Source organism: Beta vulgaris, chromosome 6 (genome assembly GCF_026745355.1).
Source record: "Beta vulgaris subsp. vulgaris cultivar EL10 chromosome 6, EL10.2, whole genome shotgun sequence".
Lineage (NCBI taxonomy): Eukaryota > Viridiplantae > Streptophyta > Magnoliopsida > Caryophyllales > Amaranthaceae > Beta > Beta vulgaris.
The window spans coordinates 5346569-5365513 of record NC_079207.1 but is presented as its reverse complement, the minus strand read 5'-3'; the positions used below and the strand labels follow the sequence as shown (position 1 = coordinate 5365513).

General features: G+C 34.8%; 2 protein-coding genes across 3 annotated transcripts; both read left to right on the top strand.

Moving 5' to 3' along the window:
• The first annotated feature begins 599 nt into the window (after positions 1–599).
• Positions 600–6033, top strand: LOC104895177 (hypothetical protein). 2 transcript variants are annotated; one of them, XM_057395732.1, is made up of 4 exons: positions 600–1706; positions 2746–2912; positions 3703–3848; positions 4612–5600. In XM_057395732.1, the coding sequence occupies exons 1-3, from the start codon at positions 757–759 to the stop codon at positions 3828–3830; spliced, it is 1245 nt and encodes a 414-aa protein (XP_057251715.1). In that variant the 5' UTR covers positions 600–756; the 3' UTR covers positions 3831–3848; positions 4612–5600. The 2 variants fall into 2 exon arrangements, with proteins under 2 accessions (XP_057251715.1, XP_010679910.2); XM_010681608.4 differs by lacking the exon at positions 4612–5600 and adding an exon at positions 5633–6033 and having other exon boundaries at positions 606–1706; positions 3703–3787.
• A 5924-nt stretch (positions 6034–11957) lies between these two features.
• Positions 11958–17690, top strand: LOC104895176 (histidine kinase 1). Its single transcript, XM_010681607.3, has 13 exons — positions 11958–12255; positions 12334–12579; positions 12835–13629; positions 13835–14082; positions 14183–14342; positions 14457–14583; positions 14703–14792; positions 15038–15181; positions 15270–15339; positions 15505–15547; positions 15620–15760; positions 15862–16935; positions 17182–17690. The coding sequence occupies exons 1-13, from the start codon at positions 12010–12012 to the stop codon at positions 17395–17397; spliced, it is 3600 nt and encodes a 1199-aa protein (XP_010679909.1). The 5' UTR covers positions 11958–12009; the 3' UTR covers positions 17398–17690.
• Positions 17691–18945: the final 1255 nt, after the last annotated feature.

Genomic DNA, 18945 nt, shown 5'->3' with positions numbered 1-18945 from the left:
GTCAATTTTCATTTAATATAATCAGTTTTTGTATGATTTGATTACCTTTAATATAGTCAATTTTTATATGATATTGTCAATTTTTCGATATAGTCGGTTTTTGTATGATTTAGTCGTTTTTGTTAATATGATTTTTTTGTGTAATAAAGTCAATTTAGTAAAAAATAAATTATTATAATTACTACCTTAACACGAAATAAATTGTGAATTATGAAAAAATTATACATTAACCAATGCAATACACGATCAATTAATTTATTTATTTTTTCATTTTTAGGACTTGTTCTTCCCAACTTATTTTCAGTTAGTTCAGTTGCAATCAGCTTACTTCAGTTGTTCAATTTAGTTGCAATCATCTCAGTTCAGTTCAATTCATTTAAGCTCCAACTATCATTTCTTTTAGTTATAATTTAATTCATTTCAGCTCAGTTCAGTTCAGTTCAATCCAGTTCAATTTCAGTTCAATTCAATTGCAACCAGTTCGATTCAGTTGTTTTATATCGAATGCGACACGGCCCTAACTTATTATATGCAGTCCAAAGGAGTTAACGTAACTAACAAGATTGACCGGTAAGAGCGCGGGAGTTCCAGGGAGCCCAACAAGAAATTAAAAACTGTCTCTCTCCAATCTACGCGGACTCCCCACGTCAACTCATTTTCTCTCTCCTCTGCAACTTCGCCATTAAGATTTCTTCTTCTTCCTTTAAATTAAAAATCCCACAATTTTTATCTCTCTCTCTCTTCTTCTTCACAACAATGGCGTCTCAAGAACTTCCCAATCGACGACCATCATTATACCCTGACATCGATCAATCTAACCCTAGTTATTCTTCCCCTTTTTATTCTAATAACCCTAACCCTAATTCTAATTCTAATTCTAATTCTCAACCTTCTTCTGCTTCTCTTTATCCTTCAATTCATATGCCAGACATGGTCGAAAACCTCTTTCCCGACGATTATCGAAACCCTAACCCTAATTCTACTCCGGGAACTCCTTCTGCTCCTCCTGAACTTGAACCTGAACCCGTTGAAGAAACCCTAATCACCATTCCTGGTGCAATTGTTCATCTTATTGATAAAAATTACAGCGTTGAGCTCGCAATTGGGAATTTCTCGATTCGCCGTATTCGTCAAGGTCCAAATATCGTTGCAATCTTTGCTTGCGTTTCTGATGAGGTACAATGGCCGTTGATCAAGGAGGAGGCGATTGTTAAAGTTGATGATTCACATTATTTCTTTTCGTTCTCGGATTCGAACTCGAAAGAAGGCGGCGATGTTTTGAACTATGGATTGAGCTTTGCTTCTAAGGGTCAGGAAGTTTTGTTGAAGGAACTAGATGGGATTTTTCAAACCTCTGGGAATTTTTCCGTGCAGAGCGTTTCAGAGAAGAGTAGGGGAGAGTTGGCAGGGGTGGGTGTTGCTGGTGAGATTTCGCCGGAGGAATTGAAGTCGGATGAGAATAAAAGAGTGGCAATGGAGAGGAGTTGTGGAGCGTATTGGACCACATTGGCGCCGAATGTGGAGGAGTATAGTGGGACTGCGGCGAAGTTTATTGCCACAGGGTCAGGGCATTTGATTAAGGGGATTTTATGGTGTGGGGATGTGACCGTTGATCGGCTGAAGTGGGGGCATGAGGTTTTAAAGAAGAGGCTTGACCCTTGTGAGAAGAAGGAGATTGATAAGAATACTATGAAGAGGATTAAAAGGTTTGAAATGTTAAATTTTTGCTTTTTATACTTATATTTTGTCTATCTTTAGCTTTATATAATGTTTTTTTTGAATTGGACTATATATTGTTCTATAATATAGAGTACTCCATACTTTATGATTTTTGTTGGCAGCTGTTTTATTTGCTTCTACTTAATGTGCGTTTTTTTCTCAGTTCAATTCATGTCATGTGATTTGTTTTCACTTGGAATTGGATTGGTATATTGATGGTCATTTATTTTTTCTTTACTTTAGTACAAGATTAGATATTGATAAATTGCTTATGTTAGACCTCTACTTAATAATGTAAACTAGTTATCTAGAAAACAAATGGAGTATTGCTCTTTTTTATCAAGGATGCTGTAATTAGGGCGCATTTGTATGTCTGCACTTCTGCTCTTGCACTATAGAGTATAGATCAATGATAAAATTGAATTAGGTCTGTATGTGGTCTAGAGGAAACACTTTTCTGTATTGTGTTTGGTTTAGACCAAATAAAAAACATACTGAACTGTATTTGATTTTCTTGGGGAATCATATTTCAATGGAAATTAACTTTAAATCTCATTTTTCTTTGTTTGATTCCTTGCTAAAAAAGGAGATGGAGGGGAGGGTTTGAAAGGAGGAAGGTAGAATATGAGGAGGATTATATCTATATGGTATTAAGACTCTAACTAAGTAAAATCTTACCATTATTTTGGAATAAATATGTTCAACCTAAGAATACTATATAAACCAAATAGGGGTAAATGTGAAACTAGTTTGCTGTAAAAGGACTTTCCTTTTAACCAAACATAGGCCGAAGGAAAGTAAAACATTATGTTAATATGATAATAATAGTAGTTTCTGGCATCAGTCATGTCTGTTGTCTAGTGTTATGATCATGAAATGGAGGTAGAAGTGCAATTTGTTTTCTTGGCACCGTCCCTCTCTTTGTTATTCTACACTCAGTATGCTGAATGTTGCTGATATCTATTTATCAGCTTTAGTACATTAATTCTAACTTAGCCGTTGAATATGCTTTCCTTGTCTCCACAGGGTGAAGAGGATGACAAAAATGACCAAGCAGGTGGCAACTGGAGTGCTGTCTGGGGTTGTGAGAGTTTCTGGTTTTTTCACAAGTTCAGTTGCAAACTCAAAAGCTGGAAAGAAATTCTTTAGCCTGTTGCCTGGAGAAATGATTTTGGCTTCTTTGGATGGATTTAGTATGTTCTCTTACCTTTTTTATTTAATTTGCATAAAATGTTTCCATTTATGTGGCTGACTTTGAGGAAATATAAAGTTAGCTCTTTAGATTTCTTGCTGACTGAAATGCATGTGACGGCGTAAGCTGTATTCTAGATGTTTTGATACTAAATGATCAGGTGCATTGAGTTTAAGTGTTGAAAATTTATGTGGTACAAATAATTTGTCCTTGTGTTCTTTCTTTACAAAGTAGCCAGTGTATGCAGACTCCTGATGATCATTAAATAGAATGGATGAAATTTGAAACTGAAAATTTGACATGATCTCCCAAAAAGATATTCTATTACTATTATGGGACATGTATAGATTGTATACCAATATGCATGCATCATACCCTTCCAGTTTCCATGCACAAAAATCATGATAATTCTTTCCACTTAACCAGATGATTATGACACTTGAAGGCAATCTTTAGATACGATTTTTGAGATCATTCAATGCTGTGAATAGCTGTTTCTTATGTCTGGTTCTTCTGAAAAGTGAAGTTGAAAAAACGATTCACTTAGGTCATTGTATCATCTGAAATTTACTCCTTTCATCTTTATTGTTTCATCTCTTTTTTATTTTACAATTTTTTGGGACAAGGACATAAGCTTTCACTGCAACCATTTCTTCAGAAAACTTGCCATGTTCGTTTTGTGTTAATCTTAAGATAACCTTATATGTTGCTAGTTTGGGCTCGCTTTTATATTTAGGTAAGGTGTGAGCTCGTGTATATCTTTTCTAATGAATAGTTTCTTTTGCTAACAGATAGAATCTGTGACGCTGTTGAAGTAGCTGGAAAAAACGTTATGTCAACAACATCTACTGTGACTACTGGACTGGTGACACACAAGTATGCTTTTCACTTCTTTTTCTTTCCTGTTTCTAATCAGTAATAGTAGAAGGCAACATATGTTGGGTTAATCTCCCCAAATCATTAATTATTAGTAGTATTATTATTAAGTTAAAAAAAAAAGGTTTGCCGTGGTATTTGGTTCTATGAGAACCTTTAATCTTGTTTGACTTAAGTGAGCTAGCTATTAATGGCTAGAGTAGTAGAGTATGCAATAGATCTTTCTGCATAAATAAGGAGATTTTACTTTTGTCTTTTTAGAGCAAGCTAGATGTAGCTTGGAGGCTCTAGGGGAGAAAAGAGAAAGATGGCAGAGGACTTTATGAATCATCCTACATGAAGTTTGACATTTGCTACAATGTCATTAATTGTGGCTTGAAGAAAGAGCCATGAAGTGCTCTATATAATGAGCAATGTCGTGAGAGCTGAGTAGCACAAGTAGAAAAGAAAATAAAAGAGGGTGAGTGTATTAGAGTGTGAAGAATACACAAACACAAAGAGTGAGAGGGAGTAATTGGTGTGAGGCAAACACAATATTAGTGGGAGGGTGTTTAGGCTTAGTTAGTAGTAGTACTGTTGTGAAGGGTACTAAGTAGAACTTTGTCCTAAACACATATTTCTAATATTGTAGTTGTAGTGGTAACCTTTGTACTCCCAAAAATAATATAGTGAAGTTTTGTCCGTGGACATCGGGACCGTGGTTTTTCCCTAGTTTAAGAGGGTTTCCACGTAAAATTATTGTGTGTTGTTTTTAGATTTTTTTCGTACTTTATATTTCTTCCCGTTATTGTACTTTATCTGTTACTCGTTTCCCAACAACATATTCAGCTGTTCGTCTCTTTCTGGAGAGGAATTCTTTGTCTATCCCTGGTTTTCTGCCTTTTTAGTATGACTTGAGCTTCATATATTTCCAGAGCCTCTGAGGACTCACATAGTCATATATTCTTTAAAAATTTGATGGACACCCCAGTTGCCTGTGAAGGATGCAGGCTATGAGTGGCAGGGTATTCTTATCTGGAGAATAACTCGGAAAGTTTATGAACTTTGTAGAGGACTAGAGAAGGCTAGTTGCTTGATCTGATATGGTTAATGTTTAAGTGAAATACACACGCTTTGTTATATTAGTGGCACCTAATGACTAGTTATATTTATCCAGTTGAGGCATCTTCACTGATTAAATCTGCTTCCGACAGACTTAAATTGGTTCAGTCTGCAGGAGATAAGGATTGAAACTTGAAAGTATAGGTGGTTGAGTTGGATCAAGACTAAGAAAGGGAGTCACTGAAAATACATGTACATCGGTGTTATAGGTGAAAATCCATATCTAGACCCATTCTATGCACCCCCTTCCTCCATCATCTCTTTCCTACCGAAAATACTGAAGTAATGAGATAGGTAAATAACTGTTGCTTTAGTTTTTGATGTGGCTTAGCGTCTTTGGACTCTTCTGTCTGGTAGATGGTTTAAAATTGCCGTAATGAAATTATTTCAGTGTAATTTGGAAGAAAATCTCATGGGATATTTATGGTAATATTCCATCCCCAACAATGTGTTTTTATCATGAATTTCCATCATCACTTAATTATACCTTCTAAAGTGGTTATGGACAACCAATGAGATCGTGTGAAGAAAAGAGATGTTTGGAGGTGAACACGTATTACTATTGACTGCCTTCCAAACCGGTCGTAGGAGAATGACATACTTTCTAGAAATGGTTCTGACTCTCTGGACTCCGGCAAACCATGAGCGACTTTGTTGTTTCGCTTTTAGTTTATATAATTGGGAGAAAACTACTTGTAAGTACATTTTTATCTAATACTATGTTGCCTTTTGTGTTGAATGCAGATACGGGGATGAGGCTGGTAAGGCAACAAATGAAGGGCTCGGTGCAGCAGGGCATGCAATTGGTACTGCTTGGACTGTGTTCAAGATCCGGAAAGCTTTGAATCCTAAGAGTGTCCTTAAACCGACCACGCTTGCGAAAACTGCTGTTAAAGAAGCTGCTCGAGAACACAAAGCTAAAAAGAGCTCGAAATAACTACTGCTAATCTGCTATGCCTGGGAGCCTATTTCTTAAGTTATCTGACATGTAATCCTTCAATCTTGAAGCTCTGTATTCTCTATGAACTTGTTTGTTCTTGTAATATTTTTTATATTTAATATTCGATCGATCTGCTGTATAACAGAAATACACCTAGAAACTGGTGCTTGCTAGTAATCAATGTAATTATAATTTCAGTTACTAATTAATATCGTTTAAGGTATTCTGTCAAGGCAGATCACTAGTTCTGCTTCCTATTTTGCTAAGAGGTACATAATATTGGCCTCTTTCTGTATCAATAATATGAGTTCTTTGCTGTAACTAGGATTTTTCCCATTTCCCTAGTTATTGTTTTGAACAACTCTTATCGGAATGTAATATTTTTAACATTATTGTTTAAGGAATGAACGGCTTTGTTTACCAAAGAAAAAAAAAATAGTTCTTTACTCCTTTCTGAAGTTTTTATCCCTTTACCCAAGTGTTGTAGAATCTTGTATGTAACTTGTCTAAAAAAAGTTATAGTTTCAAGCTTGAGTTACATAAAAATTGATCATTTTTGATGAATCTGAAAACAAGGGAAGACAGAGCAGTGTACATTGAGGATCATGCCTTGGCAACCAAGGGTTCACTAGGTATCGAAGATTCTTTGGCCGCATTTACATCGACAACTGAGGTAATTTATATTTACATCAAATTTTAACCATGACGAGATGGAGCAATGTTTGTTGCTTAGGATCCTGGGTGATGGGGGTTCAATTCTCAGGGAGGTGTTATGAGATGGTTGTACTAAGGCTTTTGAGCAATACTCCCTCCGTTTCTTTTTTAGTCTAGTAAACTTCATTTTGGGGGAGAATCAATGATGAAGTATAAAATTATGAGAGATAAATTGAAAAATTAAAAAGTAGATTAAAATATTAAAAAGTGGATGTTATGGGTAGAAAAAAAAAGAGAAAGTAGATGGGATATATTACCAAGAATAAAAAAAATAACAATGTGTAGTTTAAAAAGAAACGGATGGAGTATATCAACTTTTATTGAAAGAGGAAGTATGCTGTATTTATTGTTTACAGGCAAATCCTTTTGTGACTTTTGTTAGGTATTGACTCTTAAGGATAGGGTAGTCTGGCCTCCAAACTCACCTAGAGAAGGGTAAAACGCTCATAATAAGTGGGCATTGTGTCCACTCTTTTTTTCCTTCAAAAAGTTGCCCTTTTTATGTAAAGAAAATCTATAATCAAATAAAAATAAAAAAAATATTTTTTCGTCAAAAAGTAAACATGTGATCTCTGCCAATAAGTAAAAATTCAGTTGCATTTGTGTATCTAATTCAGTTTTTCCCCCCAAAAGTACAATTGATTATCTATAAAAACCCTTATTATACGTTCAAGATACTAATATTAATAAATCAATTCCTATTTTTGTGTTTGATACACTTGTTATTGTTAAATCAACCCTTTTTTATTTCTGCGAGTGGACAAACTGTCCGTTCAGGCGTTCACTGTGAGCACTTTATCATTTCTCGACTCAGATACAAGCAGCTCTACTCATACTGTCATAATTAGACATATTAAATGCCACCCACTAACATGAAGCATGGGGATAAGATGAGAACACTTAAATTTTATATGTTCCTGTAGTTTGATAGGTTTATGGATCCAATTACGCACTTTAAATGTTATGTTTGGTAGAAACCAAGAAAATTTTATCTTTGCATATTTTTCCTAGTTGATTGGACAATCTTAATTTCTTTGACAAAGAACAACAGCTGCACCCAGCTAGCTGCTCAATTGTGGACACCTACTGACCAACTGCTTAGCTGCACCCAGATATTGGTTTAAGAAATGACATCTTCCATTTTATTTTTGTTCATAAAGATACCATAATAGATGTAGGTATGATTTGACCTGTAATTAAGATCCTAATCTATATGGTGAAGGTGCACATCACACTCATAGTTTCATGTTTCGTTTTTTATTATATTTGCCAGAAAATTAACTCAATCAAAAGCTTAAGTTTAATGGTTGAGATCCCAAGAATAGATTTGTACCGTATCACGCCCCCTCACGCAATAGCCTTTTGGGCTTGAAATTTGGATGTAGCACATGTCTCCCTCATACCTTGCGCTAAATTTTCTACTGAGAAAGGAGGGGTGGATGAGAATCGAACCCGTGACTTTTTTGTCATGCTGCTCTTGATACCATGTCAAAGGACTAACTCAACCAAAAACTTAAGCTATGGTTGAGGACTTGAGGCTCGAAGAATAGATCTATACTCTATTAATATCTACTTGTTCAATCTATTATAGTTTTATATACTCTTTAGGTATTAGAACTAGTCTCAAGTTTTAAATATTACTTTCACGAAATTTTGCTAACGAAGTTAGTTGTTTTTACATAAAAATATAATATCAAACTACTTAAACTATTAGCTTCTATGAAAACGATCTTTCTTTGTTAACTTACTAGCCGAAACCAGAAGATTATTGTAAGGGGTTCATTAACTAGTAATCTTCATACACCCATCGAAAACGAATATACTTATAATATTATATATTCCCTTCGTTCCAAAATATAGTTTCTATTTCTCTTTTTTCACGGTAATTTATGCAAGTTGGGATAGTAAAGATTTTTTGTTTATTTAAATAAATGTTGTATGAGAAAAGATGATTTTAGGAGAGAGAATGGAGATAATTGGTGAAAGAGCATTAATTGTAATATTTTGGTTGAATAAACAAAGGAAAAAACAAAATTCAAGAAGCAAATAAATGATGGGACACGATTTTTCTGGGCAAATTACGGAAAAATGTGGAACTAAATATGGAAATGAGAACTATATTTTGGGACACTCAAAATGGAAATGGAAATGGAAACTATATTTTGGGACGGAGGGAGTAGTATACAGTTCTACACCAAGGCCACCCTTGAATCCCCATTACAGGCACGTCATTTGTTAGCGTCCAGGATGCAATTTGAGTTTATGTATTACTCCATAGTCCCTCCGTTTCTTTTTAATCTACATACTTCCTTTTTAGTCCGTTTCTTTTTAATTCGCTCATTGTTGCTTTTTCTATTTTTGATAACATATCACATTTACTTTCTCCCCTTTTTCCACCCATATCATTCACTTTTTAATATTTTAACCCACTCTTTTGTTCTTCTCTTTCACTCTTCAGTTTCTCTCTCATACTTTTGTGATTCCTCCTTAATTTTTCCCCAAAATGAAATGAGTAAATTAAAAAGAAACGGAGGGACCGAGGGAGTAGTATTAATACATCTAAAACTCTAAAGCATAGGAGTATTAAATCTCCGTGTTATCTTATCTATCAGTTTTACTTGTACATAATTTTGCCTATTAAAAATTATGCATTCTGTTTCTTGTCTCTGCACCACTAGCTATAACTTACCTTTACTCTCTTTTCTGAACCACCCAATAGCCATTCTTTTCTATATTCCAAGTGCATAACCAGATCATCACCTAGCTTTGAATACAAATAAGATCAATTTTATTAGGCTGTGTAGGAAAAGCTCTCCCTTTTTCTATGTTAGTTACAATTTTATGATTAAATTTCCAAATATGACTTTACTATATTGGAGTATAAAAATCTTTTTATAATGAAATCATGTCGTATCCTTAATTATGAAGTGTTGAGATAGTAAGACTCCTCTCGCTCCGTCTTTGATATGCTTATAAGCTTGATTTGAAAAAGAATATGCTGTCACTTTGTTCATGTTGATTTAGTTATAAAGGAATATTGAATGATTTGTTGAAGTTGAAGTACTTACTATATAGTGCAAGAAGCTGGTTCATGGAATATATAAATGAAGTATTGAGAAGATAATGTTCATATACGAGGAATATAATCTTATTATTGAAGATTGGTTGACTCTTTATTGTGTGCTAATAACAATGGAATATTGTGAAGATCTATTGTATTCCCATCTAGGAAGCTTTATAAATAAACTATCTTTTGTTATTTTTTATCCATATGAGTCACAAAGGCGGTACAAAGTACAAAGAAGGGGAAGGGGGGATTTGAACCTGTGACCTATCGTTCACAGCACCTCAATCTTAACCACTAGGTCAAGATATCCTTGGTAGTAAACTATCTTTTGTAGTTTAGGACTTTTTCCGTGTGATACACCATGTATTCAAACAATGGTGTGACATTATAAATAACCTCATATATGCATTATCAATAACCTTATATGTCCTTATCTGTATATTTTATCTGTAACCATATAAATGCGTTATCAGTCACTATATTCTACTTGATTACTTGTCATTGTCAGTAAATCTTATCCATAAATTATATATGTCCATTAATAGTAACCTTGTTTATGCTAAATAGTTATCTATATGACTATATCACCCATCAACTAATAGTGTAGTGCACATATGAGAACTCATATTCATAATTATATAATTAAGGAATAAAAAGTTAATCAGGCGCTTGATGAGATAACATGAGAAGTAGTCATATCACACGGTTAGATGGTTTACTGAGGTGGTGTTCACTGGATTTGTCATTGCATAGATAATGAAGCATGACATACTAAGTTACTAACTGAGCTTTATGTTATATTACATACATTTATTATATGCCTTTTCCTTGTCTATTTCCATAAGCCGCCCCACTTGTCTTAAACTTATACTCCTCCCAAAAAGCATGGATGTGATCACCTTCTGTCCTACCTTTGTGTTCTTTCATAGGATGTATTTTTACTATAGAAAGTGCTGGTGTCCAATAGTCCGACTCTTCTAGAAAACTTTGACATATACTCCTTTCGTCTTCTATTAGTTTACCTCTTTCTTTTGCATATAGTTTTAGGAGAAATAATGTTGTGGATCATAGAAAGAAAGAGAAACTATTATTTTATTTTAAAGTTGAATGTATGTGGATGAAAAATGTGTGGTCCCATTCCAAAAACAGCAAAAAAAGAAAGAGGTAAACTAATAAGGGACACTCTTAAAAAAAAATACGAGTAAACTAATAGAGGACGGAGGAAGTAATTGAGTTATTTGTATTCATGTCTCTTCCAATTAGTACTAAAAACGATACTATATGAGCACCAATTGCCAATTAGTACTAATAATTGGAAGGGTCTTGGTTAACAATTTCTTGTGTTTATTTTTTTACCAATCTGAAAAGACGTGAGTATGGACAAAAGTATGGAGACTCAACAATCGGACACCAAGTAAAACTCTTTTTCACTCTATACTGAACTCAGAAAAGGTCTTATGAGTGATGATCATGTACCTAAATTTTACTTGTCCAGTTTTCTAAAGCTAGTTTCTTTTAAGTTCATAACATAGATTAGAATAAAAAGCACACCCATTAGCTTTGTACTTGACAGCAATTAAGAAATATTAGTGGGCACCTAGTACAGAGAAAAGTATACAATAAATTCCTCATTTTTGGTTTTAAATACCCATTTTACCCCTAGACAAGCCAAAAACTTCTAGAAATGTCCCTCTCTATATAACCAAAAGGCAGATAACTGTAGTAAAAAATAGTGCATTATTTGTTGTTTCAACTTCGGGAAATATTTTGATATATATAGTATCTTTAGCTGTTTTAAGAATGTAAAACCAGTCCTTATCTGGAGGTTTAATCTCTATTTTAGCACAAAGTTTGATAGCCACTAATATATTGTTATCTTGATCTGAACTTTTTTATCTTACAATATCCTACTCGCAAATTATTATATAGACGGTCTCAAGTCTTAGATAATTTCTTAGTTTAGTAAAAAAAAATTATATAAAAATGATCTTTGGAAGTTGAAAAGTTATTACTAAAAAGTCAAGAAAAAATATGTAAAACAGCGATAGTGGTTTAACTGTGTCAGACAGTCGTATAGGACACCAACTCTGAGTTCTTTATGTTATTACGAGTAGATTGATCAGTATGATGCAATGGTCATATTGTATTAGTATATTGGAAGGAAATCTTGATTGGAGAGTGTGATTGTGGATGAGGAGTAAGACAGTCACCACCAATCTACACCACTCTTGCTCTCCACTGCAGAAGCAACAAAGGATATCATGTCACTTCCCAGTAGATAAAACAGAATAAGAAATTCTTATACTAACAGCAGAACAACCCAACTCCCCAAGTTCTCACCTGACCTGAGTATATTCTTCAGTGTATTAGCTTGCAGAATTACAAGACTTGAGAATTATAATGGCAGAAAATTCAGATAGTACATCATCAGGATCATCATCACCTAGAACACCAACTAGATCTTTTACAACGAAGGGATTATTCAATAGATTCTTTAGTTTTGGTAGCACTTGTAGTTGCACAAGGACCCCGACTTTAAGACTTAGAAGGCGAATTCGAGGCGATGTTGAGGAGGAGTTTCAATATGCAAGCTCTGATTGCTTATCATCATACTACAGTGTGTTTGTTGTCCGCCTTGCTATAATGGTATGTATGTGAAAAACTAGGCCTTCATTGACTGTTTCTATTTAAAGTGTTTTCTTTTATGACATTGGTTACTTGCAGGCTCTTTTGGCAATTTTGATAGGGATGTTAACTATACTGACATGGCATTTTACGCGTGTCTATACTACAAAATCATTGGATAATCTAGCATCTGGGCTTCGTTTTGAGCTCTTACAACGTCCGTTGCTACGAATGTGGAATATTGTTAACTCTACTGTTGAGGTGACAACAGCCCAAGTTAATCTTTCAGAGTATATCATCAAAAAGTTCAGCACCCTGCCAGTAACTCAAGAAAATCAAGTTGAGGTTGGTGCTCCACTATTAGTTTCGAGTTTTTGGTTTTATGATTTTGAAAGTCATGTGATATAAGTTGAACAATGAACTTAAGTTTAGTTGATGCTTATACTGATCATGATTATTATGAAATATGACAACAAAAATCTGAAAGCCCTCTTTTTCTGGTTTTTATATATCTGCTTTTAGTTTTACAAAGTACTAACAGTAAAGATTTTCTCATTTGTTCTTACTAATGTTAAGGAATTTATAACTTGTAAACTGCAGCTCTACCAAATGATGAAGGATGTGCTGTGGTCACTATTTGCAAGTCATAAAGCTCTAAATTCAATGACAATAAACTATAGAAATGGTTTTGTCCAAGCTTTTCATAGAGATCATAGAAGCAACAACACTTTTTACATTTACTCTGATCTTGCAAATTACTCAATAAGTGCAGCCTCCTATGAAATGAGCAAGGTATCTTCGCATCAGAAATGGAATGATCAGTCAATAAAAGGCAACCTATCTGCAACCTGGTACCATGAGCCACTCGATCCTGTCAGTGGCGAGAAGATAGGAAAGCAAAAGGAAATTCCTCCTGATGATATGATAAACATTGCTGGTCCTTCGCAAGTACCTGATGGAGTTGCTTCATGGCATGTGTCAGTAAGCAAGTATACAAGTTCTCCTCTGCTTTCTGCTGCACTGCCTGTCTGGGACCCTTCCAACGAGAGTATAGTTGCTGTTGTAGGTGTTACAACAGCATTGTATAGTGTCGGACAGTTGATGAAAGAGCTTGTACAGGCGCATAGTGGTCATATATACCTTACCTCTCAAGACGGGTATTTGCTTGCCACTTCCACTAATGCCCCTCTCTTGAAAAATTCCACAGAAGGCCCCAAACTTAAAATGGCAGTTGAATCAGAGGATGATGTCATACAGCAGGGCGCTAAGTGGTTACAGCGAGAGTATTCAAACAAATTTCCTCCGACTTATGGAGTTCATGTAGAGGATATTAAGCTTGGAGGAAAGAAATATTACATTGATTCATTCTTTTTAAATCTGAAACGGCTTCCTATGGTAAGATCTCAGTAACTATTGAGACTATGGTTGCGTACTCTTCACCTGTAGTATTTTAACTAATTAGAGCCTATTTAATGACCTATTAGATTTTATCTGAAATTATATTTCTAGAACATATTGTTTAAAGGTGAAGAGAGTGCACCCTCTGAGTATCAATTTTAGCATTGTCTGATTGGATTACACCATAAACTGGTATATGCAGGTGGGTGTCATTCTTATTCCTAGGGAATATATAATGGGGAAGGTGGATCAGAGAGCTTTTAAAACATTGGTGATACTTATATGTGCTTCTCTTTGTATTTTGGTCATTGGGTGCGTTTGCATATTGATTTTGACTAATGGAGTATCGAAGGAAATGAAACTAAGAGCAGAATTGATAAACCAACTTGATGCAAGGAGACGTGCTGAAGCATCAAGCAATTACAAAAGCCAGTTTCTAGCAAACATGAGGCAAGTATTATTACTTGTTATGAAAACTTGTTAGTTTAATGTAAGTTTGAGTCCCTTTTGAAAATTCTGGAATATAAACTTTGGTTCTGCATATGAACAGCCATGAACTGCGAACACCTATGGCTGCAGTGATTGGGTTGCTGGATATTTTAATTTCTGATGATTGTCTCACAAATGAGCAATATGCAACTGTTACTCAGATTCGGAAATGTTCAAATGCACTTCTCCGTCTTCTGAACAATATTTTGGACCTCAGTAAGGTAAATTACCTAGATGTCTTGAAGATTTCAGAATGAATTTCTTATGTTTGTTCAAGATATAAGTAGGATAATTGAGCCTTATTCTCATGTGACTGCAATTTGAAATATTAACAGGTTGAAGCTGGTAAACTGGTGCTGGAGAAAGCAGAATTTAATTTGGGCAGAGAACTTGAAGGACTTATCGATATGTTTTCAGTTCAGTGCATCAACCACCATGTAGAAACTCTTTTAGATCTCTCAGGTATGAATGTACGATAAATCAGTCATCTCATCACAGTCAAAGCAATTAAAGGAAAATGTATAGCGCACCCTGAATTTTATATATAGGATACTTCGATAACCAACCTTTTGTCTATGCAGATGACATGCCTAAGTTGCTCCAAGGAGATTCTGCCCGAGTTGTGCAGATATTTGCAAATCTTATTAGCAATTCGATCAAATTCACAACATGTAATTGCCGGAGTTGCTCAGTTTTATACAGAACTTATGACAGGATAATATTGTTGCATGATGGAATTTATAGCCTTTTATGTCTTAAGCAAAGGGAAATCCCTTCCATGTTGAAAAAATTGTCAAAGTTGAAGTATAATGGAGTCATAACAAGAAAGGAAGAGAGTGCTTCTAAATTACTAATCTAGCAATTCACCTTTTAAAACAATCCGCAGCTAAACCTAGTCTTTTTTTCATCCTTGCAGCTGGCTACATAATATTAAGAGGATGGTGCGAAAAAAATGATACTTGCATTCACACAGGAAAGCAACAGGGACCTTTCATGAAGAAAACTTGCCGGATGGAAAACAATGTGAAACTTTGGTTTGAAGTTGATGACACTGGCTGCGGTGTGAACCTACTGACCTACTCGTGAGTTTACAAAGTTCAATACATATGACTGTCTTTTGATAACCAATATGATTGTCCTTCTATTAGGTATCAATCCAAGCAAATGGGAGTCTGTATTTGAAAGCTTTGAGCAGGCTGACCCATCAACTACAAGAATGTGAGCATTATACTTGATTATCCTAGCGCCTCCTGACATTCCATTATTTCAAAGATACTACAGTACAGAACAAACTGTTGACATTGTTCGCTGCATTGCTCAAAGTCCATTGTTTGCTGTATTGCTCAAAGTTTTAATGTAGGACTGTTTTTTTCCCTGTTTTAGGCACGGTGGCACTGGTTTGGGCCTTTGCATTGTACGGACCTTGGTGAGTGCACAACTTTATAACTCTGCACTATTGCGTTGCTTGACAATAGTCTGACATAAAAGCTTGTGGCAGGTTCGTAAGATGGGAGGAGACATCAAGATAGTTGAGAAAAACGAGCCTGGAACAGTGATGCAACTATGCTTGGTTCTTGGCTCTTCCTCAGATAGCTCAGGACAGCACATTCAAGCACAACTCGCTGACCATAGCTTAATGGTCCGTGTTCCCCGAGCTTTAAAATGTTGTTGACAGTTAACTCGTTGTTTGATGATATAACCATAGTTGATCCTTGCTAAAAAGTATATTCCTGAATGTAGGTACTACTTGCACTAAATGGCAGCACAGGAAGATTACTTATGTCCCAGTGGCTAGATAGAAAAGGGGTTTCTACTTTGCAGGCATCAGACTGGAATGAACTAACACAAATGCTTAGAAGAATTTTCAAAGACAAGGGTCCAGCTGATGAGAGTTATATCGCCATAGAACCTAAGATAGAACTTTTTACTGCTAAGGATGTTAAATGTTCACAGTTTATCATAGTCGTTGATATTGGTTTGCTCGACTTGAGTACCAATATCTGGAAGGATCAGCTCACTTGCTTGAATAGATATGCTGATAAGGTTAGATTTGCATGGATTTTAAACCATGACACGTCTAGTTCTATCAAGAAAGAGCTTAGAAGAAAAGGGCATTTTTTGATGGTTAACAAACCTCTATACAAATCAAAAATGATTCAGATTTTGGAAGCTGTTATAAAGCAAAAGGATCTTGAACTACAAGAAAAGAGTGAAAGCACTTCTGTTTCGACAACAGAAGGGGAAATGCATGAGTGTCTCGAGGTTGATCCAATTCATTATGATGCCTCCAGCTCTGAAGATTCTGATAAAGTAGATATTAGATGTTCAGGTTCTAGAAGTACGTGTCAGAATGAGTTACAGATCAAACGAGAGAGAATGAAGAAGCCGTCTATGGTACAACTCTCAGTAGCAAACAACTATCTACTTGAATTTGATGATGAAGATTTTCTAGAAAGTAATAAACAGCATGAGAATCAGGGAGAGGTAGAAAACACTGGAAAAGATAGTCCTAAAGAAAGGAAGAATGTGCATTTTGCAAAGAATACAAGTGAACAGAAATCTTTAGAGGGCATTAAGATTCTTCTTGCAGAAGATACACCAGTTCTTCAGAGGGTAGCAACAATTATGCTGGAAAAAGTAGGAGCTAGAGTGATGGCTGTAGGAGATGGATTACAGGCAGTAAATGCTCTTAAATGCTCTCTGAATGATGAAGGATGCTGTACAACATCTCCATTGCATGATGGGACAGCAAGTAATATTCAAACTCTAAGCCGAAACTTCCCTCCATTCGACTTAATTCTAATGGATTGTCAGGTAATACCTGTTCTGCGCAAAATTCCTGTATGAAACAGTCTCTCAGTCACACCATTGTTAGACAAAAGTTAAGAATAAAAATAGATCCTTACTAGTTAAAATGTCGTATAAAATTACTAAAAAGTTCGCTAAAATACACAAAAAGTTAGTGGTTTGACTGAGTCTGACGGTCTGATTATCCTCTGCATTCAGTATTTCCTAGATTAGCTCCTAGTTCTTACAATTCATTGCTTTGTGATCATGCAGATGCCGAAGATGGATGGCTATGAAGCTACGAAAGAGATCCGAAGACTGGAATCAGGAACTGGTGCCCACATTCCAATTGTTGCCTTAACAGCCCATGCAATGTCATCTGATGAGGCCAAATGCTTGGAGGTTGGCATGGATGCTTATTTAACAAAGCCAATTGACTACAAGCTTATGGTATCTACCATTCTTTCACTAACCAAAAAAATGACTTGAGCCTTTAATTTTTGTAATACATTGTTTGTAAATGTTGTTAGCTTATATAATTATGTATATGTATATGTATTAATGTATAGCTAGCTAGCACAGGTTCTTACATCATACTTACCAATGAAATAATGCTAGAAGAAGTTGGCTAAATAGCACATTTTTCAGAAAGCAAAAGTTGTACATACTCCAAACATTTTGTGTAACTGTAATAGGTGTGCTATTATGCATAATGCAGTAGCGCTTGATACGTTGTAATTTGATGTAAATGTAAATGTAAATGTAAATAATGCATTGACCTGTATTTACTAGCAATCTCATTAGTCATTGCTGTTTTGTATGGATCATTGGGTCATATGGTACATGCTTTACACTTAGTATTACTTCCTTCTTTCACAAATAAACGTTATGTATATAAATACTATATAATCTCGAATATTATCAGTTTCGGTACGTAGATCAAATAATACAATGCAAGCGAAATTTCCTAAATTTACGGAGAAATAAATCTCGAGTCCAAATCCGAGCCAAGTCAAACTAGGTCAAGCTCGGTTCGAAAAGCTCGTGATAGAACATGCTCGATTATTATTTTATAAAAAAAATTAATACTCCCTCTCTTTATTTTTGTTCTTCCTATTTTGACTTTTACGTTCACCAATGCACGTATTTGACCTTAAATCTCTTTCATTGTGTATTAGTAAATATTATAATGATTAAATATTAATAAAGTACTCATTGAGACGAATCAAACAAGACCCCACATGACTATATTTTTTTATCATATGTTGAAAATAATTTAGAGAATTCTCTTCAATTGTGAATAGTGTCAATATTCTAAATAGGAAGAACAAAAGCGAACGGAGGGAGTATAACTTAAAGCCTTTACAATGGGTTGGCTTTAGGTTGGTCGAGCAAAAAGTAAAGCTAGCTTTACTTAGTTTTGCTATTGGGACAATTGGCCCTTGGAGTTGGTTGGTCTGGATTTCCAAACTAACAGCACCTCGGATGAAGTGCACAAGACCAATTACTCTCCAATGGTAGTGCGTCACTCGGCATTTTTGTCTACAGCACGCTTCCCTTTAATTTGCAACATTCGAAATTTTGTAATGTTAATAAAAAAAGTCAGCTTATTATTTTTAAAAAAGAATTACAATAACGCGTATAAAATATTTTTATCTATAAATTGAGTCCAAATTTCATATATTTTACCAAACTTCTTCCCAGCCTAATTTTCTAATTACTCTCTCCTACCTATATTACTTATACTAAGCCAATATTGTGGATTCAAATAATCCTAATTACTCCAAACTAATCCAAACCATCCACAAAATTCACATCTCACTAAAATTTCATGTATGTATGTTTTTAAAACTTTCTATCTTATGTATTAATTTATAATGTCAAGTTAACGTAATTTAATTTAACGTAAGCTAATTAGCTAATTTAATTTAACGATAGCTAATTATCTTGTAACATAATTTAATTTATCGTAAGTAATTTAACATAATTTAATTAGCTTTTATTAATTGAAATCATCTCTTTCATATAAAAATACAA